The sequence below is a fragment of the Acomys minous genome, assembly GCF_964271855.1.
Source record: "Acomys minous genome assembly, chromosome: 2".
Lineage (NCBI taxonomy): Eukaryota > Metazoa > Chordata > Mammalia > Rodentia > Muridae > Acomys > Acomys minous.
The window spans coordinates 39,253,182-39,279,421 of NC_140484.1; the positions used below are offsets into that span (position 1 = coordinate 39,253,182).

At 37.0% G+C, this 26,240-nt stretch overlaps 1 protein-coding gene across 1 annotated transcript; it reads left to right on the forward strand.

Moving 5' to 3' along the window:
• The first annotated feature begins 8,701 nt into the window (after positions 1-8,701).
• ANXA1 (annexin A1) lies at positions 8,702-25,942 on the forward strand. The gene is made up of 13 exons (XM_084755454.1): positions 8,702-8,840; positions 14,093-14,172; positions 14,263-14,371; positions 15,018-15,112; positions 15,890-16,003; positions 16,756-16,846; positions 18,649-18,728; positions 19,337-19,393; positions 20,603-20,696; positions 21,623-21,718; positions 22,724-22,782; positions 24,593-24,715; positions 25,595-25,942. Exons 2-13 carry the CDS (start codon positions 14,107-14,109, stop codon positions 25,649-25,651), a joined length of 1,041 nt encoding a protein of 346 aa, XP_084611580.1. The 5' UTR covers positions 8,702-8,840; positions 14,093-14,106; the 3' UTR covers positions 25,652-25,942.
• The last annotated feature ends 298 nt before the right edge of the window (positions 25,943-26,240 follow it).

A 26,240-nucleotide genomic window follows, 5' to 3' on the forward strand; every position in this document is an offset into this window, starting at 1 on the left:
AAACACAGGAGATGTATAGAACATTTTTCTTCAGTGCTACAGAATGAATACATCCACGCCTTTGGTATGGAGGCTCCATCTCCCATTTTAAGAGAACCCTTAACTAAGTCTTGCCAATAAATATTGCACAGAAAGGCTTGGATTATTTTGTTAATTCTTTTTGTCTCACTTCCTTTTTAAAATATGTATTTATTTGTATGTGCTTGCTCATGTACCTGAGTGTATGCCTGTACCTGCAGGTGCCAGTGGATGCCAGAAGACGTACAGTCCTCTGGAACTGGAGGGACATACTCCTGACACGGGAGCTGGGAAGCAAGCCTCATCCTCTGCCAGGACCCTTAGCTGCTGAGCGAGCTTTCCAGCCCCCAGGCTGCAATCATTCCTTTGGCTAGCATTTCCTTCACGACTGTAAAGTTTAATACGTTTTATTACTTTGCCATTTAAATTTGCATTTCTGAATGTTTATATTTGATTTATATTTGCTCTTTGATTTGCTATTTTAGTTGTTATCATTACTGAAGAGATCTTGGAATGTTGTCTTTATTATCCCTAGGGAGTGCATGAAAAATTGTTGGCAGTTTGAAGAAACCTACTACTTTTGTTTATTTGCATATTTCCAAAAGAGATTTCCATTTAAAAAATTTTTCCACCCAGAAATTATGCTGCTTGATAATATATAATGTTCATATTACATGCTTTTATTTTAATCTTAAATCCACTTTGATCCATGTTATGGTATGGATTAATGTGGGATGCAGTTTATTATAAAAATCATTTTGGTTTAAATATTTCAAATTACTTTTTATCTTTTTAATACACATTATTCCCTAACCTTGGACCCTCACCTCTTTTTATAGCATGAACCAGTGGAGCTAACAGTGTATCTTATAAAAGATATGTGTAACTTTTTAAGCTTCGGACTTTAAAATGACTTTTAATTATTACATTGAGAATTGTATAGCACGAATGCATCTTTTTTTGTTTTATTTTGTTTTTTGAGACAGGGTTTCTCTGTGTAGCCTTAGCTGTCCTGTACTCACTTTGTAGCCCCGTCTGGCCTCCACTCACTGAGATCTGCCTACCTACAGGTATATACCATTGCATTTTGTCTTTAGTAGACTCCAGTTTTTGGACGAAAACTCAGGTTTCTAGAAAACTTGAGCAGAAAGTGCAAAGAATTCTCATGTGCTCCATTCATGGGCATGACCTTGCCTCTTATAGAGGAGGCATTGCATTAATGTGGCAGTGCATTTGCTATATTTGTAAAGCAGTGTTAGTACATTAGCATTAGCTATCAGCCCCACTTTGGTAAAGACACACTTTTCATGTTCTTTGTTTTGCCAAATGTCTGATGTGTAATAAGCCATCACAGTTTTACACATACTAGTTTTATTTCCCCAATAGGAACCTAGCCCTTCACAGCCTAATCTTTTCCTTTTATAATTTATTTTTTGCAGAAGCCACACTGTTGAAATTCTGTATCCTATACAAGCATGTCTTTCATATTGACATTCTTCCAATACAATGTGTACTTAAGATAGATTAATTTGTGTCTTTTCTTGGTTTGACATGATCATGCTATGTAGCCCAGGCCAGCCTCAACCTCAAAGCAACAGTCTTACCTCAGCTTCTCAGGTGCTGGGATCAGTGTCTGACTTGGCATTCATTTTATCTTTGAGCAGTGTTCTCCGTGTGAACATAATCTAATTTTTTATTTATTCATCTCTAAAGAACATCTTGTGGGTTGTTCTTTTAATTATGAATGAACTGCTAATGTCCCTGTGTGTAGAGTTTACATATTTTCGTACTCATTTAAGAAAAGCAATGATTACCATTGCTAGGTTTCTAAGTTTGTAAGGCATGCCAGCCCACCATCCAGAGGGATGTGTCCCTGTGCATCCTTCCCACAATGGATGAAAACTCCAGCCAAGGCAGAAATGGAATGAACAGGGAAGCGGTTGGGATTCGAGATCATTGTGTGAAGGGGAGTAAGCCACACTCAGAAAGACCTTTTATGTCTGTGCAGAGATATTTTTAAAATGTATCCATGGAGGGCTGAAAGTATAAAATGGACTGTTTGGAGGAGGAAGTGAGAGAGCGTGGGCAGGAAGCGAACACAGGAGAGCGCTGTGGGCAGGAAGCACATGCTGCACATCTGAGCACATGTCTCAGCGATGCTCATCATTTGGGGACATTAAATATGCTAGCTGAAATGTTTTTAATTAGAAAACTGTTGATCAAACAAATACTGTCTGCTTTGAGTTCATGTATTCGTTCATTTTTAATCAAAGATTCTGCCACAAGTGAACTGAAATATTCACTAGAAAAACATTAAAGGAACAGATTATTAAATGTTACAGAAGAATTAACAGACAGACTCTATGGAACATAAGTTACATAAAGAAAGTTGTAATTCTACAACCTTGAATCAAATAATAGTTCCGCTCTTTGGAACCAAAAAGCTGAATTTCACCTCTTGATCTTAACACACATCTTACTTTTCTCCCTCTAAATTTCCTGTGGATTTATCAGAATGAAATGTATCCCAACACTGCATGTGACAAATTCAAATTGTACAGGAGGTTAGTAGAATAACACATTTGTGAATTAAAAGACATTTTAAAAATTATACCTTCTATCATGGTCCTGGTTGTAGTTTCTAGTAACCAAACCATCAAATCATTTACTGGCATCTCCTAAGCTTCCCCATAAAAGACACCAACCTGTTGTAGAGATTTTATAGTCTCTGCTATTGTTTTTATTTTTATTTTTATCTAGAAAAGGAAATATATATAACGATTGGGAGACAAGACCTTAGTACAAATGTGTTAGTTACTTTTCTTTACTGTCAATTTGAATTATGTTATTAAGACAAGAGAAATTTAAATTTAAAATGTGAATGAAATTAAAATTTACATTAAATATCATAAACTAAGGACAGTAACAATTTCAATAGAAATGAGTTTCTTCTATTATTATTGTTTTATTGTCTGGCTTTATATCACAACAAATGCTAGGTAGGCCCTACAAAAAAATCCCACAACAAAATAATAAAACAAACTAATCTTGTTTGAAAATGCTCTAAGTTGCTAATGATAGCTTTTCAGTGAGATTCCTGCTCAGGCCTGAGACATTGGATTGTACTGGCCAACAAAGGATGGAAGGTACATGATTAGGTTCAAACGTTCCCAAGATAACTTGCTTTATCTGTCTGTCCTATGGGCCTGGGCCTACATCACCCCTGTTACACGGAGAAGTGACAAAATGGATATGTTTCTGTAAGCAGTATCTACACTCAAAGCCAGAACTTACCACAGCCACACAATAGCCTTAGTGTCAAGAAGAGTAACTGCCAATCTCATTGCTAATGTTCAAGGTGCTACCGGCTTGTGAACGTTGATTGAACCATTCAGAATATGGTTCAATCTATAACACCAACAACACAATCTATAAGAAAAATCACTGAAAACTTGAACTGTCAATTTATAAAAAGAATATGGCCAATCGTGTGTGTCAACGACATATGTATTTGATATATGTTCCTGTGTAAAAGAGTGCTTGGTATTATTAGTTATTGGAGAAAGGCAACTTTTACAATATCAGTTTCAAAACAGCAGAATATCTAATGTGAAAAAGAAAAGTCTAATAAATCGCCAGATTTCTCATTTATTGTTGATTGGATGCATAACTTGTTAAAATAGCTTTTCGAAACTCCTTGGTAACATTGAGTAGAATTGAAAGTATATTTACATAACCCATTACCCAGGAAAAGTACCAAAGATATACATCCAGAACATTTATCACAGCATAGTTTATATTAGATAGAAATTAAATGCTACCAGTATTCCATGAAGGAAAACACATTAAGTAACTTGGGATTTACTTATTAAACAGAAGTCACCAAGAAATGGAAATTGAAAACATTATGTGCACACAACAATAATTTTCATAGCAGTCATGCAGACACTTTCATTTTCATGAATATACTGCATGGAAAAGTGATGTAGGATGGGTCATTCCCTGATCACATATAATTTTGAATTTAAAAAAAATGGCAAATTAAGAGAAAGCTAGAATGAACACTAATGTTCTACTCAACAGCAGACCATACTAAATGCTTCTTGGCTCCAGACATTTTGTTTTTCTTTGTTTCTTTCTTTTTCTTTTTTAAGGATAGCAAATATGTAAATGTGTTGAAAAGGTTATACTCATACTCTGTTGTCATTCTTTTTCTTTTCAGGGTGTGCTTGTATCCACAGTTGGTAAGTCTCTTTCTCAATCACACTGATGATGCTCCCAATTCAGAAATCTCTAAAATTTTATTCTTAGAATTCTGTGTGTATTAAGGATAGAACCCAGAGCCTTACTTATGCCAGGCAAGTGCTTTACCATTGGACTACATTGTTGTGAAACTTTACATTTTCTTTTCAATAATAGCCTACTTAAGTTTTTGCCATGTGATGCTTTCAAATGATTTTATATCTTCAGAGATTATTCATATTGCTTATTCTATATCTAGTTTATTCTTTGCCAGTTTTATCCCCTGGTGATGAAAAATTTAGATTTCAATTTTTGAACAAATGCAAAATTCAATATAATTACATTTTCTAGATTTTGTAATAAGAACATAGCTGTAGGTGAATCCACTTTGTTAACCAATTTCAGGTTCAGGCTGGTCTCGAACTCATTGTGTAGCTAATGATGACCTTGAATCCCTGAGCCTTCTGTCTTCATTTCTCAAATGCTAAGATTATAAGTATGGGCTTCAAATACTTTTAAAAACAGCATTTAATTGGAATAAATTTATAGATTTAAAGCACACACTATTATAAAACAGCGTTTTACAGTGTAACACAGCACAAGGTGATTTTTATTTCACTTGTCTCATTTTGTTTTGCGTTTTTAAACATTTGTCATTCTGCAGCCATTATTCATTTTGATCTAGATTTTAAAATATGATACTCTCTGTGGATCTCAGCCTTTTAGTCCCATTGTCTACTCATGACCCAACTGTTGTCAAAATTTTTTTTTCCAGTTTCAGCATTATCAGAGCCTGGTTCATTTTGCTGGGAACGAGGAGGCAGTTTTCATCCATTCTCTTCTGTGGAAAAAGAAAAGAATTTATCAAAAGGCCATTTGACAGAGTTTTGAAAGTACTCTTCTTCCTTCAGATTTATTTTAAAATGAAGTTTTATTTCTTTAACTTGTTTGCACACATGCAATCTTGGATTTTGTTTGTTTGTTTGTTTTGTTTTGGTTTGTTTGTTTCTCTCTCACGTGAAGTCTAGTAAAGGGAAGACCCTACCAAGGTCTTAGCAATACTCACGACCTATTATTAGCTTTAAAAAAGTGTTCTTTATTTTGTGTAATATTGATAAAACTGAACAATCACAGTGTTAAGAACAGCTTCACTAATTAATTCTGTAAGGGACAAGAAGGAGAAAAGAGTAAGTAGGAGGAAACTTTTTGCCTAAGGCAAGGGAAAAAACCACTTGGAATGTTGATTCTCAAAGGTATGCGACCTAGGAATGCTAGGAACTAAAACAATGATTTTCATTGGCTATCAACAGTGGATGACAGGAGGCTGTGGGGAGTTTGGGATCTGGGTGGTTCAGTTCGCTGTGGATCTGTAAGTACTCCTTCTTCCAAAGGAGAGGCCACAAGGCTGAGAGAGAGCTCAACAGTTGTCAGAAAGGCCTGCCGGCAGTAAAGCCGGTTTTTCACTCACAACTTTGTTTCCTTGACAGATTTTAGGTTAGAGGAAATGAAACGAACACACTGTGAAAAGGTAACCTACGTGGGCTGCCCGTAAATCTCCCCTTGCCTTTGCTTCCCATATTTTGTGTTCTACTATTAGAGAGTAGGTGAGGTTAATGAATCACCGCCTTCAGGCAACTGCAAGCCCGGTGAGTCACAGCTTTGGGTTGGGGTGGAGCCTGACTCCCATGGACGGTTTAGGTCCTGGCTGTCCCTTCGCTGTCCATGCGAACATGCTTCTTATGTTCGCCTACGTTCAGAAGCCCACTGGAAAGCACCAGGGAAGGGCTGTGTCCTCGCAAGAGTTCCACTAATGTTCACAGGATATCACATTCCACAATACGCATCTTTCCCCCCCTTGTACATCTGAGCCTTTTCCTGCTTTCACACTGTAGCTGGAAACTACTTTGGAAAGTATTGTTTTAAACATAGTTTCCCCTTGATTTTTACCATAATAAGCACTCTGTTCAGCTTTGCTATTATGAGTGTCTTACTGCAGCACAAACTCAAATGTATAAAGCATTTCACCTCGGCTTCTGTCGTAGGAAACAAAAGCCAAACTAAAGAAGAGTAAGTATCTCTTCTACACTGTTAATTTTATTTTAATTACAAGGATGTTTTCATTTCATAAGGCTATCAATGTGCACGAATGCTCCAACATTTATGTTACCAAAGTTAGTATAAATAAAAATAGATAAAAAATGGAAATTACCTTGAGTTTATATAATTATCTTTTCCCTTCTCAGTTGACAACATAAATATGATGCTGAAAAGCTAGTTTACATCTGTCAGGATCAATTTTCCATTATGTCAATCATATTAATTAGTATTAAATTAGTTGATTTTTATTTTTAACACATATATGAAGTATGTGCCAAAAATTTCAATTGATTTTTCTTAAGTGTTTACCTTAAAGTCACATTGGCTTCTTTGTACTTGGCATTGAGCATTCAATATGTCATAAATATTGCTTACCTTAAGATAGTATCTCCATTGAACTTTTATTTTCTAATTTGTTTTGTTTTTTTGGCAAAGACTTTTCACTATAGTTCAAGTTAGACTATTAGTTACTGTGTAACTCAGGATGAGCTTGAAATTACAGGACTTTTCTTGCTTTAGTCTCTCCATTTCTAAGATTATAGCTTTGAGCTACAATTTTGGTCTACTGATGTGTGTGTGTGTGTGTGTGTGTGTGTGTGTGTGTGTGTGTGTGTGAACATTTATGGTGGTGAGTGGTCAAGGTCAGCCTCAGGTGTCGGCTACTTTGTGTTTTGAGACAGGGTCTCTTGCTCAGCTTGGAATTCAGCAATTAGACCAAACTGGTTCATAAGCCTCTGGGATCCTTTTCTCTCTGTGTCCCCACTAGTAGGATTCCATTCATGCCATATGACAGGTTTTTAAATTTAGCTTCTGGGGGATCAAACTGAGGTCATCATGCTTGTATGGTGAGCACTCTACTGATGAGCTACCATCTAGTAACTATTCATTGATTTGTATAAACACGAAATAAATAATTACCAGAAATAAATGTGAGGAAAAGAGGGAAAGAAGGACAAAATATAAAGTACAATGCAAGCAAAATCTTAGTGTGCAAAGTTCAGAGGAGGCAGCAGATACCACTGTGTAAGATGCTGTTAAGAAGCAAGCAAGGACAATGCATGCAGGAAACCTAGAACCCCTATCCAGATCTAGCCAACGGACAGCACATTCTCCACAGTTGTGTGGAGAGCAGGGACTGACTCTGACACGAACTCTGGTGGCCCCTATTTGACCACTTCCCTTTGGTGGGGAAACCTGGTGGCACTCAGAAGAAGAGTATGCAGGCTACCAGGATGAGACCTGATAGGCTGTGATCATATGGTGGGGGAGGAGGTCCCCTTCTGTCACAGACCTAGGGGAGGGGAATAGGATGAAAGAGGGAGGGAGGGGGCGGGAATGGGAAGATACAAGTGAGGGGATAACAATGAGAGGTAATCTGAGTAAATTACTTAAAAAAAAAAAAAAAGAGCCAAATGAGTCACGCTGAAGTTCCTGGAAAATCATCCCGTCTTTACATCAGGCGGGAAGCTTCCTATGGCACCCGCTGGGTGACAGTGGCTTAGTCCACTGATCCTTACAGTTCACAGTTCTAGGACTTTCCTTATTGCTCAACTAGGCCTCTGTGTATGCTCCATTATGTAGTTTGAATCTACTCAAAACTTAAAAAAATATGCCCTCCTGCCACACCAACATTTTTGCTAAAATGTCATTATATTTTTTTAACATTGACTATTGAAAATATTGAAGCAATCTGGAGCTTTACATCTTTCCTATTTCTTTGTTATGTTTCTCCCAAAGGCTTCTCTGGAAGGCAGGCGTATTGCTGGAGATATGTCACAGAAGTACTCATTACAGCATAATTTTAAAACATACAATTAAGCTGTATTTCAATTGCCTACAGATCCTTGAGAATAAGTGCAGCTTTAGTGATACACCTTCTATAGAAAAATGGTGCAAACTCAAATAAATAAGGTAAGTCCCGCAAGTAACATAGTAATAAGTGTTATGGCTTAAATCAATCTCAACACCCTCCCCCCCCCACACTTTTTCTTTTTTAGTTTTGTGGTTAATGTGCTTTTTATTCTATAATGTGCTTAGCTTTTAAAGGCATTCCAGTAAGTTCCTTAGGTTAGGGCAGGGAGCTCAACATAGCTGAAACTCTACAGGGAGGGAAAACACACACACACACACACACACACACACACACACACACACACACAGAAAGAGAGAGAGAGAGAGAGAGAGAGAGAGAGAGAGAGAGAGAGAGAAGAACTGAGAGAAAGAAAATCCACCTTCCTTTCTTCCTTTTCCTTCCTGTAGCTGAGTTGGTTCCTGGAGTAGTTTTGCAAGACTTGTTTCTCCTTAGTTTTGAGCAGGGCTGAGCCAGTTCTTCAAACAGAAGACAGCCAGTTACTAACTTCTGGTTGCTAGGTGTGGCCTCTGCTCATATCCTATAAAATCAGGAGTCCAGCCCTCCACGGCCAGACTGAAACTGCCTGAGCAGAGCTTCACTTCACTTCGTGGGAAGACAAGAAAATAAAGAGGTAAGGCTTAGCTTCGGTTTTACAGAGTTCTGCTTGGGGTGAAAACTACAGAACCGGTGAGAACTCCTTGTATGGTTTGCCTGGGATTTCATAGAGAAATGTTGTTGACTGCTGAATTCAACTATAGGATTTAGGGCTAGTTGTATTCAATCTGTCTTAGAAAATCTTGCTGTAAAATTATGCTGTGCATTTATCTTATAGACATCACAAATTATCAAGTTTTGCCTTTCTTAACTAATAAATGTAGTTCTCAAACTCTGACAAGTTTACTCTTTTGCCCTGTTGTTGAATTGCCTGGGGGGGGGGGGGCGAAGAAAGTGTGGGCCCCCGCTCAGGCAGCCTTAGAATGAGGATTTTCTTTCCTCCTCTCTTTCAAAAAGTGTGCTTTCTAAAGAGCTGTGTGTTTTATGTGAGTACAGTGTTGGAGTGGTGGGCAGGTGGGGTCCTAGGGAAACCAGAAGTTTCAAACTATGAAGAACTGTTCCAAAATAGAAGGCTTTCATAGCTAAAATATTTTCCTTTAATGAAACTAAATGAACATCAGCCTCAGAGTGGTCTCCATGCCCTTTTTAATTAACGTTTTGAGTGAATGTTATGTTTGCTCATAGTTTAAGATAGTCCGCTTATTGCTTGTTTCAATTAAACAGGGCGTGGCCACATTTCCTCCCTATAATCTCTGTGTCATAGACAGGCTTTTCTGGTGCGCATTTGGAAATCTAAGGGGAAAGCAAATTTTTCCCCGGTGATGTCAGAGAAATCATCTCACAAAATGCCTGAGGGGCCCTATAGAAACGCCTCTGCTTAGAGGCATCTCAGGGACACATAAATGAAGGACATAAACTCCCCCAGAAAAACAGAAAAGCAAATCTAAAGTTGCACAGCGTTGGATCAAATTGCAAAAGCAGTAACAGGCGATTCCTAACTACACACTTGGTTTATTACAAATGTTCCTTTGAGGATGTTTCTCTTAGGGCACTTGAAAATGTTGATGAAATGCCTTAGCTTCTAAGTTTCTAAGAGCCAATTAAGAAAGATGAGCTTTTTCTCGACATCGATGCCTACAATCAAGTGAACCCTGAGGAATCAAGGCCCCCTAATCCTAAAAAAAGGAATGTGTTTTGCTAGCTGCAGATAAGGCCTGTTTTAGCTGATTCATGTGTGGTAAAATGCTGGTTTCCTGATTCAGAAATGGCCTCTTCCACAGACGTTACATGGTAACCAAAGGCCAGAAACACACACACATACCTCCTAGATACCTGATATGAGATTGATGCTGACAAGACTGTAGCAACACACTTTTTTTTTTTCAACACTCTTAAGGAAGCAGTTAAAGTTAGATGCTTATTAAATCCCTTCTCAATCAAAAACATCTGCGGGATTGATATCTGAAGAGAACATCAGCTGGACCAGACTTCGTTTCCTCTTGAGCTATTTGTTACTTTTTTTTCGAGACAATGTTTCTCTGTGTAGCCACATTTTTAAAGTCAGAACAAAATAAAAAAGTTTACTGACCTTTAGAGATGAACCATAAACAATTCTCAAGTAGAGTATGTCCTTTTCCTTCAAATATGCACACATTTATCAGAAAGATCAAATATCCAAACTATCTAATACCTCTTTCCTTTGGGCTAATTCTCTCTTCTTTGTACTCAAGGTAAAATGTACGCTAGGTGCTTCAGAGCTACAATGGATATCAGAGACCATTTATTTTAACACTCTCATTTTATAAATGAGAACTGTCTGAAGAGAGTTCATGTTTTTATGAAGTCAGATTTCCGGTTAAAGAAACTCAAAAGAAAGCCCATGATACTATGATTTTCTATCTAAAAATACTACCATTGTGGGTCAAATTTGTTGCCTAAATTTCTGTAGCTCTTTCCTTAAATGCTATTCATTTAAAAATTCTTAATTGTTTATTTAATAATTCACAGTACTTATGGATATACGGAATTTCAGGTACTTCATGAGATACTGGAGATGCCCAATGAACGGGCTGTGACTTCAGGGAAGAATGCAGGCCATATAGATGCCAGCATGAAAGGATAATGCATAATGGCTTGAGGCTATTGGATGGGTAGAGACAAGATGCTTTCAAAGGTCCGTCAGTGCAGAGCTGAGTACCACCAGTGAAGGCATCATGGAGACGTGATGACTCCTCAATGCTTAGTCGTCAACAAATAGCAGTGAGGCAGGCAAAAGATGAGGTCAGAGCTCTCCAGGCAACAGAAACTCCCTGCTCAGAAGCCTGAAGCAAAGTTTCCAGGAGCTACCCTTGGTTAAATAGCTCTTTAAAGTGATGTCATTGTATATTCTAATTATCTTCTCATGTGGCCATTGAACAGCCTAATTATCTTTTCCATGTGGGCAGTTGTGGGAAACACAAAACCTGTAGTCAAGGAACAACTGCACAGACAGCAAAAACACGTGAAAATAAATATCCTCGGGCTGCCGTGAAACCTATTGCATCTCCACGGATTCTCTGTCCATGAATCTGAATCTCAAGTGGATTCCATGTAGTGCTGATCTTGTTCTCCTCTCTTTCTTCACTAACTTAAATAAATATATGGTATTTTGCAGTCAGAAAGCACACATTTATAGTATGGCTAAAGACACCACTCAAAGTATGTCTGTCAGAAAAGCACACCCTCTCCAAAAATAATGATGGCGTGACAAAGTTATTTTTTATCAAGAAATGGCTAGTGATTGCTGCTACTATCATTGTGAAACGGATAGTCCTGGCATGTAACCAGGACATAAGCCACATAGCTGTGTTCTCTGGGGACATTTTCCTGTGTTAACAAGTAAGTTACTCAACAAGGATTTCTTCACTTTGTGCTTTGAAGTTAATACAGAAACAATATTGAAACCAGGAAGATTTGGTAAACCAGGAAATTCAGCTGCTTTCCACACAGCTTCTGGAAGTTGCCTTCCATGACACTCAGAAAGATAGAAAAATGAAGATGACTATACACACACACACACACACACACACACACACACACACACACACACAAAAGGCCAATTCTCAAAAGTCCCCTACTTTACATATAAGTCAAAATTAATAGGCACCACATATTCACAAAAGAGACTGTCAAGTAAAAAAAAAACAAAGTGAAATAGCGTCAACTCCAATGTGTACTGTCATTGAATTAGCGCCTTTTAACCCTGGGGATTAACTTTCATTGAAAACTCATTGCTAGCTAATTGAAATATGTGTTGGAATAAAACAACATCAGAGTAAAAACAAATAAGATGGAGGAAACACAGTCTTCCATGTAATTACATTTGTCTCCTCAAAGAATCTAAGTGCTGAGCAGACAGAGATCAGCCATGAGTCGGCCTGCTGTTCTTTCTGTGCATCTGAGAAGTGCTTTATATGGAAGCCATCCTGTTAATGAAGGGTATTATCTTTGGCACTTAGCGGGCTGTCATGAAATAAATTTTCTTCAGAACAGCTTACATCCTAGTACAGTCCTCAAGCTTTGCTAAGAGCTAGAAGCTGAGTCTAAGAGCCATTTTATTCTGTTAACATTCATGAAGACTATTCTGTTCTGGCTGCTTTGCTTTTCTGACCCATCCTTCTGGGTTATGTACATACATGAGGCTAGAATAAGGATGCTCAGAAGATGTAGGCTCAAAGCTGTGCTCTCTAGGGACACTTTTGTCAAGTAAATTGCTCAACCTACTGCTTCTTCTTCTCTTGTGAAATATAATTAGCATATTCATCATTATTTCATTAAGCCTTCTTGGTTTTCAAAAAGAAAGTCATATACTATACAGTTATTTTCAATAACATTAAAACCATAAAAGCAAATACTTTCATAAATGTCCTATGATCAGATTGAATTATCATAATTCCTTTTGATATTATACTATCCTCTTGTTTGAACAATTTTTTTTCTGACTTAACTGAAAAAAATGAAATTACTGATTTTTTTTCTTTTTCAAGTAAAAGATTTGATCACTCGCTATAAGACCTTTATTTTACTAGGACTTGGGTGTGGTGGTCAAGATAGCAACTCTGAATGCTGAAACTTTCCGGGAATAGCTATGAAGCTGTAGGTGTGCCAACTTGGCAGGCAAAATGTGAAATACTGTGTGGCAACAGCAATTGCACCAGATTCGACTATAGTGGGAAATACAATATCAGGCATGATTGCATATCATGAATTCACCTTAGGGAGCAGCTTTGATGTGGGAGAGAATTCAGAGGGCATCAGAGACAGATCCGTGTAGACGCTGAACATAGCTCCTAAAAATGCAGATTCGGACAAAAGGAAACATTGGCAACATTTGGTGTGTGTAGAGAAAATAGAGTGATTGTTAACATACTTTAAGCTCTAAAAATCTCTTGTCCCATTAAATACAATCATTACGAGGCTATGCAGGCAACTTAAGAGACAGCCTTTAAGATAGTTGCCAAAAAATTATGCATCTCTAAGCATCACCCAAGTGCTTCTTGTTAGAACAGCAACTAAAACAACATATAAAACAATCATTTTCTATTTATGTGTGAGTGTACAATAATATTTAAACAGCTCAAAGGTGAAGAAATGTGAAGATAGTTATCTATTTTACCTATTAAAATAATGTTATACCAAGCAATGAAAATGAAGAAAGGAAGGAAGAAAAGAAGGAAGGAAGAAAGGAAGGAAGGAAGAAAGAAAGAAAGAAGCTGCAGTATTGAGAAAAAACATTATATGGTGGGCTTCCCTCTATTTTTTTTTCTCTGAAGCTTTTTGCCAGATTTGTTTTGGCTCATTTCAAGAAAGCCTCTTCTGAACTAGCACTTCCCCCCCCTAAGTTTCACCAGCCGTTGTGCTTTCACAGCCAGAGAACACAGGCCAGCTCTAGATTCCCCAAGGCAAAGGGTGACATATCTATCAAAGCTTCCGCACCCTTTGTGCTTAGCATCAGCTGGGTGGTCTGTAAAGTTAGATCAGGGACAGGATCCAGGACAGCTCTCCTCGGACCCTATACTTACATGCTACAATTCTCTAAGCCTTGGAAGGATGGACTGGAAAGACCAAGAAAATGACTCCATTTCTGAGTAGAGGCTGTGCATTTCTTTTTAGTAGTAGGAGCAGTCTTTAAAAAAAAAAATCAACACCTCAAATTTTATAATGTTCCAAAGAATAATCAACAGCAAATATGAACACATATGCTGTCTATTGCAGGGACTTGAGTGTAAAGGGTGATGTTTGTGGGTATTGATTTTGTTATATAAAAGCACCTATCCATTTTCTTTCCAGATACTTCTTTAAAAATGGCAATGGTATCAGAATTCCTCAAGCAGGCCCGTTTTATGGACAATCAAGAACAGGATTATGTTGTAAGTAATCAAAATATGTAGCAGTTACCATGTTAAAACAGATACCAGCATGAATGAATGAATGATGGTTAATTTTTGTCTCACAAACAGCAAGCTGTAAAGTCATACAAAGGCGGCCCTGGGTCAGCCGTGAGCCCCTACCCTTCCTTCAATCCGTCCTCGGATGTTGCTGCCTTGCACAAAGCGATCATGGTTAAAGGTGAGTGTGTCTCTATAAAAGTCTCCTTCTGAATATTTCACAGAAACAACTTGTACGGTTATTGGGAAACAGGCCTAAGTGATGCAGTCTTTTACTGGGGAAGATAAAAAGATTTACTGAGCTGGAATGGCTTGTACCTATAATATCATAATTTAGAGAGGCTAAGAGAGGAGGATTTCCACTTGAGGCTTATATACGCCGTGTGGTTAGACTCTGTGGGTAGACTCCAAAAGAGGAAGGTGTCTTTCCTTTCAGTACTTAGGAAATTTGGTTAGCGATGGCATCTCTGTTGCTATCAAAAATAAATGCTAAAATAAAAAATATTAAAAAAATGAAAACCACCCCATTTTTAGTAGAAATTAATGCTTAAATCAGCGTCTGTGATTACAATGAGGGTTTCAATATACATCTGGAATACCAATGTCAAGAAATGATTAACTGGCTGTTCATTTTCCATTCAAATAAATGGGATGTCCCCTTACGTTCTTCAGCTTGATAAGTGTTATGGCGTTCTAAGCGGCTGTAGGTCTCTGTCTCAGATTTGCTATGAATGTACTGTCAGCACCATCTAGATAATGAATCCTCTTATGTCAGTTGCTACTGATGAAGAAACTCCATGTTAAAGCCTCAGATGGTTTATTTTCAGGGGTGGATGAAGCGACCATCATTGACATCCTTACCAAGAGAACCAACGCTCAGCGCCAGCAGATCAAGGCAGCATACTTGCAGGAGACTGGAAAGGTGGGCAGAGTGACGAACTCAGACATTTGGGTTGTTCATATTTGCATAACAGTGTGCTTCTCATCTCTCTCTCTCTCTCTCTCTCTCTCTCTCTCTCTCTCTCTCTCTCTCTCTCTCTCTCTCAAACTCTGTTACCCCATTGCTCCCAAGGTGGGAGTCACAGTGTTTGTCTCCTTTGCTGCAACAGGATCACTTTGTAGCAAATTTACTCAGTTCATACACTGGCCATCTTGCCATAAAGCTTTTCAGAGGTGATGTTTTATGTTGGAGGTAAACAGATGTCAATTATTGTTGAGGAACAAAGACTTTGTTGTTATTGGAGTGTATTTTTTTTCTTGCTATGTCACTAAAACTAAAATGAGCTGCTTTGTGAAGAAATCTAAATATTTTATGCAACTCTATGTCAGAAGTGAACTTTGTATCTCTCATGGCAAGTATGGATATTTTATTTTTAACTGGGAGCAATAAGAAATTTGGAAGGCACCATCTTTTTGATGATAGTGTTTACTAACCCAATGAAAAGCATATAACAGCTTGCATTGTGAGCTTGGTGATTCCTATCCTTTAAGGAAGACTGAGAACACAGTCCTTTGGGAAGTTAATATTGGATGCAGTACATTTCATCTAATTTCTGTAAACTAAAAGATTGAAATGATGTCCTAAATATCCAGTGTGTTTTCTGCATGGAAAGAAGGCTCTACAAAGGATGGCTGCAGCAAGGCTTGTCACTAGGTACAAGACTGTTGGGAACTCACTCTAATCCTTCTGTTTTGCCAGTCCTTGGATGAAACCTTGAGAAAAGCCCTGACAGGCCACCTGGAGGAGGTTGTTTTGGCTCTGCTAAAGACTCCAGCACAGTTTGATGCAGATGAACTACGTGCTGCCATGAAGGTAATGATTCACACACACACTCACACACTCACGTGCGCGCACACACACACATGCACGCGCACGCGTGTGCACACACACATACACCAGTAGTTTTTAAGGTTTTAAAAAGTTTTAAGGTTTTAAAAAGTTTAAAACTTGTAAAAAGTTTACAAGTTTTATTTGTATGAGTGTTTAGCATAAATGTATGTATGTCTGTATATCCCCCTTGTGCCTGGTACTCTCAGCAGTCAGAAGAAAGTATTTGATCCTCTAGTATTGGAGTTATGGATGATTCTGGACATATGTGGATAATAGAAATTGAATCTGGGCCCTCAGCATGAACAAGTGCTTTTAACAGCTGAGCCTTCTCCATAGCTGCTTAAATGGCTCTTTTAATGAAAAACTTCTTTCGTTTAAAAAAAAAACCGTGCAGAACAAATCTGTGCATTAGTGTGGCTGAGACTTCTTTATCTAGGACATGATTGTTGATCAGTCAGAATTCAGGGAATGAGCAAGTTAATAGTTTAATGAGTCAATCAGTAGATACATGAAAAATAAATATTGGAACTAACGTTCTTCATACAATTTAAATGCATAAGTCAAATATCTATATTTTTTTACTTTCATCCAAAATACTGACCATAAACTTACTTTGTTTTAGAATAGTATTTTAAGGTTTTTTTTTTTTAAAAAATATGGACAAAACTAAATGACAAATTACAGCAAACTTTGTATGGACAAAAGCAATGTATTTTTCTTTTCTTTAAATTCAGGGACTTGGAACAGATGAAGACACTCTCATTGAGATTTTGGCAACAAGAAAGAATGCAGAAATCAGAGAAATTAACAGAGTCTACCAAGAAGGTCAGTTCCAGTATCTGCGTGTCCTGGCCAAACAGGAAATCAAATAGGAATACTTTCTGAAAGCCAGCTGTGGGTGGTAACTGTGTGAGATTTTGAAAGCCCACATTCTAAGATGATCCATTCCTGGTCGGTGTATATCCCCAGGATGCAGGGAGAGATGCCAGGGCAACACATGCTCCAAGCTCCTGCAGTGTGCACCTCAGTAGGACGTGTCTTCTAGGGCTCATGAACACAAACTGTTATAAAGAAAACTGAATCCAGAGCATTGGATTTAAAGAGCTTTCTAAAAACATTTCTATGTTTGATTCCACCTGGTGACTTTTATTTTCAAAAGACTAAATAATTAGGATAAATATTTTTGACCAGAATACTTTTCATTCATCTTTCTGATCCTGTGTTGAGATCCTTCATTTTACCATTGAAAGCATAAATGATTCAATTCCTCTGTCTCTCTGGTTAGATAGATTAGAGGCAATGAAAGGCTATGGGTGGTTACAGTGAGGCCTTTAGTCACACAACTCATTCTTCCCTGCACAGGGCATGGCTGCACATCTCTGGTGATTTTCTAGTTCCTCTGAGCTGTTGGCTTTTTTTGCTTTGTTAAACTAATATGTGGCCCTGTACAAAATTGTTCTGTCTGATTGTCTTGCCAAATACCCAGGAGACAACAACATTGCTCATTTAGTGTATGAGTCAAAGTAAGGAAGTTCTCAACCACATTTTCTGCTATTCTTATTCCAAAAATTGCTTTTCTTAGATCCATTTGTCAGTAACAATAATTCAAGATATAATTATTAATGTGTTTGACAAAACAAAGTTTATAAAGGTAGATATTCACATTTCCCTGTAACCTTGAACATTCAGTATCTTAAGGTGCTGTACCTATTTCCTTATAGATTTGGGAAGCTGCTAACCTGTACTTCCTGTCTATTCAGATAATTAATATTATTCCTTCTCAAGTCTCTGAGAGGGTTGAAGACCAGATAGTTAGTTTAGTTTTACAATTAGCTTAATTGTTTAGGGGTTAAGATGTTTTTAGGTCTAGATAGATGTTTTAAGTTGATAATGATGAGATATGATAGATATTGACTTACATTCAGAATTTCAGATGCACCAAGATAAGAAAGATGTTTTTTTCAAGCTGTCAAGTACAAATCTTTCTGTCTGATTGTCTTGCAAACACCCACTGCCAAAAATTTATATAATTCCTGGTTGTTTTGTGGTTCTTCTTGCTATAGATAGTTTATTGTTTATATTTGTAATAATATAAATGTATATTAAAAACATTAAATAATAAAAAAGAACTAAATTTCATAATTAATGGATATGTGTAGACATGAGTTTTAAATAAATGCATATGTACTTGTCATTGAACATATAATATATATAAAATCTTTATAATTTTAAGGTAAATAAATAACCAATATTCAAGCAAGTACCACTTTTTTCCCTTTAAATACTGTCTTATTCACTCAAATGATTCAATTTTCACATATTGTATTTCAGTATGATTTGGTAAAATATGTTTAAGCAATTCATTCTTGTCAGCAAATATTTATGACTAAGTTTTCATACACAGTATTGTTTCATTTTTCTTCCATTGATCTATAGGAAATATTTTACAGTATTAATATTACAGCTACTCTAGTTTCTCCATTTACATAAAATATTTTAAAATATGTAATATGAGACATTCAACCTTTTAACCTATAAACTAATGCAGACATGTAAGATATTGTTAGTTTATTATTTGCATCATTATTTTTTAATTTACTTAAAGAGTTATATTTCTTGTCTCTTAGAGCTGAAAAGAGATCTGGCCAAAGACATCACTTCAGATACCTCTGGAGACTTTCGGAAGGCCTTGCTTTCTCTTGCCAAGGTATAGATTAAATACTCTGGAAATCTCTTTGCCATTATAACTAATAAAATCTTAAGAGTTGTGACTATTTCTAGGAATGAGAAACTCTTCATCTTAAAATTAACACTCCTTAATTGGTGAATCACACTTGTGTGTATTTGAGGGAACTATGTGATATTTTGATACATAATTAATAATATAAAATATTGTCTTTGTATTTTAACTTCCCACCACATTTTCAGGGGAGACATTTGAGGTTTATTTTCTGGTCATTAAAAAAAATATCTACTATGCTATGGATTATGCTTCTTAATACCACAATGTACTCTTGTTTGTCAGAGAATGTGCCCTTCTGCCAGCATCCTCCAATCCTTTGTTCCTCATCCTTCTATCTCTGGTCATCATTAATGCATTGTCTGCTTCCATGGGTTCAGGTGTTTTAGGAAGCACATCCATTAACTTGTTTTGCTTTGTCTTGCTTATGCTGCTCATTGCATCCTTGGCAGAAAGGATAGATGCTCTTTTCACTCTTTTTTCCTCAAATGTTATTGTCTGATTTTAAGAGAATTAAGTGTATCTTGTGATAACATCCTACAGAAAATCTTACAAGATGTTGGGGTATTTTTCAGGGTGACCGTTGTGAGGATTTCAGTGTGAATCAGGATTTGGTTGATACCGATGCCAGGGTAAGCAAGGCTGAGACAATCTCTGCGAAGGAAGTCTTCCTACCTTTTTACTCTCTGTATGGAAGTAGATCTCACATCCTCTGAGAAACCAACAGCTCCTCAATGTTCATTTGATTAGACACATACTCTTACAGCCCAGGAATGAAAAATATAGTCTTTTTTTGTTTCCAATTTATCTTATTATTCAGAAAGCTGGAGATGACCAAAAGAACAGTGAGAATCTGTCTGCCCTTCTGAATAAGTTTTGGGTTGAGACCCATTCTAAGTTTTGATTTTATAGTGTCAGGACATAACTCCCTGTTAGCCCAACCTCTTGGTTGGCCGTGTAAGTTGCTACCAATTTGACATCCTCTTTTCTGAGCCTCTCAATTGCTGGGACTAGAACCAGTCAGCATTATGCTCAGCTGGGTAAGGAAATTATTACTGAGTAAGGTGAAATCAAGAAACACATTGAACATTTTGTTTTAATAGAAATTGTGCAAACATATAAAATCGCATAATTGCCTGTAATAAAAATTACTCTTATTTATCTTTGTGAATATCTTTCCATCTCCAGATTGTTAGAGGTCCTAGATGCATATTTACAGTGACTGTATAATCAGTATGGGTCAGGACTGTGATAGAAATTAATACTTTAGAGTTAATACAACATACTTGTAACAAAAAGACTGGAATTATTATTTTCATTTGCAAAAGAGGAATAATTGCATTTAAATTATTTCCTAAGATTATATAGCTTTCACATTTCAGAGTTGAAATTTGATGACAGAAACTATAGTATCAAAATGGAATATCTTTCTGTAGCAAATACATGTGTGTATACAGAGGGAAATGCAAGAGCTATGTAGTAGTTAAATTTTTGATTTATTGCTATTATTTGCTAATAATTTATTTGAGTAAAAAAGATTAGGAAAAAATGAATCTGTTTTAATGAAATCCTTGAGTTGTTTTAATATAGATAATAATTTTAAAGCACTTGACTTAGCAAACATATATCCTGACAACATATCCTCAGTGTGTCATGTCATCACCTTCAGAGATACTCCTGACTTTATTGTCCTCACTGTCAATAAGGGACAGCCTCAGTGCTGCCTATTCTGATTGTATTAAGTAGAGCATAATTGTCTATATAACTGTTCTTAAGTTTAACATTTCTGTGTTTGTCATTTTAGCCCATGGTCGCATGTTTACTTATTCATTTCTTGACAGGCTTTGTATGAAGCTGGAGAAAGGAGAAAGGGGACAGATGTGAACGTGTTCACAACAATCCTGACCACTAGAAGCTATTCTCATCTTCGCAAAGGTAACAAGACATTTGTTTCTCTGGAATATGTTTACAAAAAAAAAATCAAATGTTTTTGGAAGGCAAGTGAGAGGAAGGAAAGAAAGTGGTCTTTCCATAGCAAATGGGTACAGCGACGCTGAGCACTTTTCACTGTATGACTATTGGTCAGCTATGATCTGCCACCGTTCACACTACAGATAGCACATGTAATGACTTTGGAGTGGGGGGACATCACTTATTGTCACTATTTCTACTCTGTGTAAGTGTTGGAGTTGTCATGACTGGAGACATAAATAAAACATAACAAGTGGAAACAAAACAAACAAAAGTATCCAGAGCATCTAAATGGAGGAAAGAATGCATAGCCTAGGGTCTGAATCTTTGGAATGGCAGGCAAAGCGTAAGAACAGCACATAGTTCATTACCGTTTGTATACCAACCCAAGTTCCTGTACTAACGGTAGTAAATTTGCTGTACTAGGATTAGAATGGAAAGGACTAATAAAACTGCTGTAGAACGTGGTACAGTATTTAATCACCTGGTATTCCCAATAATTGTTGTCACTTGCAATATGAAAATGAAGTAGAGGGGGCTGGAGAGATGGCTCAGAGGTTAAGAGCACTGTCTGCTCTTACAGAGGTCCTGAGTTCAATTCCCAGCAACCACATGGTGGCTCACAACCATCTATGATGTGATCTGGTGCTCTCTTCCAGTGTGCAGGCATACATGTAGGCAAAACTCTGTGTATGTTATAAATAAATAAATCTTAAAAAAAAAAGAAAATGAAGTAGAGACATCATGCAGAGCCCATGTAAACAGCCTTTAAAAATGTCACTGAGTTCAATGTTCCCAAGGAGAGCCTTGAGTCAGCTACCCTGATTTTGCTAAAGTTTATTAGAAGACAGGATGTTTTGCGCTAACGTAAACGTCAATTTCCCATTCAGTGTTTCAGAACTACAGAAAGTACAGTGAACATGACATGGACAAAGTTCTGGACCTGGAAATGAAGGGTGACATTGAGAAGTGCCTCACAGCCATTGGTGTGTACAAGTTGCATAGACGGAGCTCTAACCTGAACTTTTGCCTCTCACTAAAGCCCTATATGAAAATAATATAAGGAAAACAATCCTAGGGAGGTAATACATCTATGTATCTATGTTCAGACTGAGACAATATATAAGGCTGATGATAAAAAAGGAAGGCATAACAGCCATGACTATTCTATAATTTGCTTTATAGACCAGGCTGGTCTCAAGCTCACAGAGATCCTCCTGTCTTTGCCTCCCAAGTACTGGGATTAAAGTTGCGCACCACCCATACCTGGTTTAGGAAGGCCTTTTTAATGCAACAGATGTTCTTCAAGATTTGGAGATACAGAATACATTTTGAGCACCTGTTTATAAGGTAATACGCCAAACAGGCATACCTCCTGGGCCACAGCCAATGCTCATCAAGAGAAACATATTCAGTTTCTGATGTTACCACTAGTACCATCTTGAGCAAGTCCTAGATAATCTAATTTCATCGGTCTGGGTTAATTTATAAAAATTCAAACCTTTTACATGTCTCCCACAGACATACTCTGTTTCTGTGGGCTATGATTCCGAATGCCCAAGAAGCTCTGTTGGATATCAGTCCTGCTGTCCACAGATCCCACTTTGAACAGCAAGATAAAGAAAGGCCCTGACAGATGTGTGCTAGTATTTTGTTTGGGCAGCTGCTTTATACTGAAAGTCTGCAGCTGTGTTCCTTTGACAAGTGTTCACATACAGCACTACTCAAGCACTTAACCTCCTGACCTTTACCCTGGTTTTCCGATACCCACAGAGAGGAGAGTGTATTTAGGTGACAGTCACTACTGAATCTTGGCAGGAGAAAGAATGTTGAAAACCACCTTGAGGAAAATGATGCTATCTTCTAATAAGCCAAACGTCCTACATTAGGCAGAAGGATAAAACTCATTTCTCAAAATTATTTCCTTTTCCTTTAATATGCTTCTTCATCTTGTGATGAATACTTCATCTGAAATTTGCATCTCTTTACAGTGAAGTGTGCCACCAGCACTCCTGCTTTCTTTGCTGAGAAACTTTATGAAGCCATGAAGGTACCCTTCTACTTACAGGCTTTACTTAGAGGAGAAACTATCTGTAGATAGAAAAGCAGAGAGTCTAATGTTGCTTAAAAATTACATTACATGCATTTTCTTTAAAGACAATTTAAAGTCAAATATGGTACTGCATTAGCATAAACGTGTTGGATTTGGTGCATTTTAAAAAGGATGTATGTAAATGTGATTATGAGGTGAGCTAGCAAAAAGTTTGTAGGTGATTTATAATTTACTTAAAATCAGAGTCACCAAGAGAAAAATGGTACATTTTCCCCTTTTATGTGCTACTTTAATAACCTACCTCAACAAAGGCTGTGAGCTTCTTAGCTTTCTTTTATCTTCCTAATTATGCTGTTTTTCATGCCATAGACTAATAGTGACCTTTGAAAATATCAGTCTGTGATTAGAGAATTAGAAGATGGTATTGAGATGCATTTGAGATTCTGTAACCATTTCACTTTTCCATTATCTAGCAAGGAGGCTGCCATGCAGGAGTTTGCCCCAGCACTTAAATTTTGTGATCTCAAGACAGCAGTTAGGAAGCCATCTTTCCTTTGTAACCCATACACAAGGAAGCCTTAAGAGAAAGAGAGAGTGGTGGAAAGATCCGACAATTTGAATAATATTAAGAAGCTTCTGCGAAAAGATAGACATGTTTCTCATCTTTATCAGTTCAGGCAGGCACAACAGGCCTAGTTGAATTCTAATTATTTTCACCCACCCTCCATGTCCACTGTTTTTTGTGTAATATTGAGATGCATAATGACAAATGTCTGGGTATGAAATAAGGACATATGCGCCAAACTTCAGAAGTCAGCATAGCCTTTTCTGATCTAATCTAAAACATTAAATTTGGGTCAATGGAATAACCGAGCAGATAAAAGCACTTGCCATTATGTCTGAGACCCAAATTCAATCCCTGAGACCCAAATGGTAGAAGGACAGAACCAGCTCCTGAGAGTTGCCCTCTGACCTCCATATAAATACTGTGCCATGTGCATCATCGGCCTATGCCCATGAGTGAACACACAGAGAAAATGTAAGGAATAAATTATTTAATGAAATATTATTTTTAAAAAAACCTTAAAGACTTGAGGTTTAAGTAAGAGTAAGTAGGTGAGATTGAAAGGGGCATAAAATAGGGGTAGCTTAAGAAAGAAAAACATCATATGCTTGGAATTGAAAGTAGCATCGATCCTTTCAAGACAGTAGGTACGATTAGCTTGACAGTTGACATGGGTATAGAGTTATGCAGGACGTTGTATGCCCTCTTGGATAAATGACTCATTGTAAGAGACATGAGAGACCACTGAGATGTTATAAATAGATAGGTTAGATTTATAATTTCGATGAACAGAACACTTTGCTGTTATTGAATAGTTCAGATACAGCAAAGACTAGATGGTGGAAAGCCAATTAGACAGCAGAGACTCTATACCTTCTAATAATATATCTCCCGGTTTCTTCCTCCATTACCACTGCTCTCTGTCTTTCTGCCTGTCTGCCTGTCTGTCTCTTCTATCCTCCCTCTGTCTGTCTCTATCTCTCTGTCCTTGTCTTTGTCTGTCTGTCTGTCTGTCTGTCTGTCTGTCTGTCTCTCTCTCTCTCTCTCTCTCTCTCTCTCTCTCTCTCTCTCTGTGTGTGTGTGTGTGTGTGTGTGTTTAGAGAGAAAGATATATACACTGAGGGAGATAGTGGGAGAAGAGAAGAGCACACAGGGGTGATTTCTCTATGCATAGTGTGTAGAAGTGAATATTTTCAGGGAGAGGTTTTCTATGTGTAATGAAATCGTGGTCTGTCTGCACAGGGTGCTGGAACTCGCCATAAGACACTGATCAGGATTATGGTCTCCCGTTCAGAAATTGACATGAATGAAATCAAAGTATATTACCAGAAGAAGTATGGAATCTCTCTTTGCCAAGCCATCCTGGTATGTTGTGCTTTCCATAATGGTACCTTCGTAAAGCAAAGTTCTTTATGAATCATTTTCCAATAGCAGAGATGATGTGACGTGTTACAGCTATACATTGCATAGATAAGACTAGTTCAGCTTCTTAGTGTGACCAATTCTTAAATAAACTAAACTTCTCATAACTAAATCTAGTCAACCAAAGAACTAAGTGCATTTTTTGAAGCACAAAGAAATGTCCAGTCTTCAGTGCATAAATAAACTTGGACTATTTCAAAGTTCCCCGTAATATTGATATACATTATGATTTATTTTGTAGTTATGTTGAAGGAATAAAAATTTAGTACTAAAATTAGTTTTAGTGTCTTACTTTCACTAAATATTTTTCCTGTGTAAAATATTCAAAATATATGTTCAACTCATATTATTAGTGTTGGAAAATAACAAAAGTCAAGAAGCTGATCCTGTATAATAATTTGAATTCACATCGTTTTTACTTGACAATTAAAATATATAAAGTTCAAGTGAGAAATTACAGGGCCATAGTTCTCACTCTTTCTTTTGAATGATTCAGATATTTTCTTTTGTAGGGTATCAAATTATATAGTACTTCAGATAATTACATAATATATTAATATTTAGAAATACTTGTTCTAATATACAACAATTAGTTTAGAGTAGATTTTGTTCAGATTCTTTGATGCTGATGAGTCTCCTCTGTCTCCAGAGTAGACATTTCATTTAGATTTCTTTTTAACCACAGCTATACTGCACACTGTAGTGTAGACCTGCTTTGTAGCTGACTCTAAAAAAAAACCCATGCTTCTTCTACAATTAAAATATCTTGTATTCATTGTGATTTTGCATCATGTCAAATATACTCTTTTTCTGAACCAATAGGATGAAACCAAAGGAGACTATGAAAAAATCCTGGTGGCTCTGTGTGGTGGAAACTAGATGTCCCTGCTTCTCTGACGCATTCTGATAAGAACATCTCTCAGCTCCTGTTTTCCTTCTACCACATAGGCTTAAGTAGGAGGGTTGCCTGAGCAGATAAGTCTAGTTACCTGCCTTGAGTAACATAGCCTATAAGTAAGTTTTTACATCATACCTCTGTACAATAAAGAAATACTTGTTTTTATTAATTATGTTTATCCTGAATTATAAATCCCTGTATGCAAGTCATTTTGGCTACATTCCTGAGAAAGAAGATTATGTAGACTAAAATAAAACAATTTTATAAGACAATTTGTGTGTTATTGACCCTCCTTGCTTGATTTTCTCTGTGTGTGTGTGTGTATGTGTGTGTGTGTGTGTGTGTGTGTGTGTGTGTGTGTGTAAAATCTAATGGCCTAGTTTAGCAAAGAAAAAGAGAAGTAAATTTTCCCTTTTTGAATATGAATTTATCCATCAAATTGCAGAAGTTCTACAAGAAAGCTTCTGTAAATAACCAATAGTTTTATCAAATCAACGGAATAAAAAATCAATTAACAAAGATCAATGGCTGGCCTGTCTGAATATCAATATTATACCTGCTGAGAAAAAC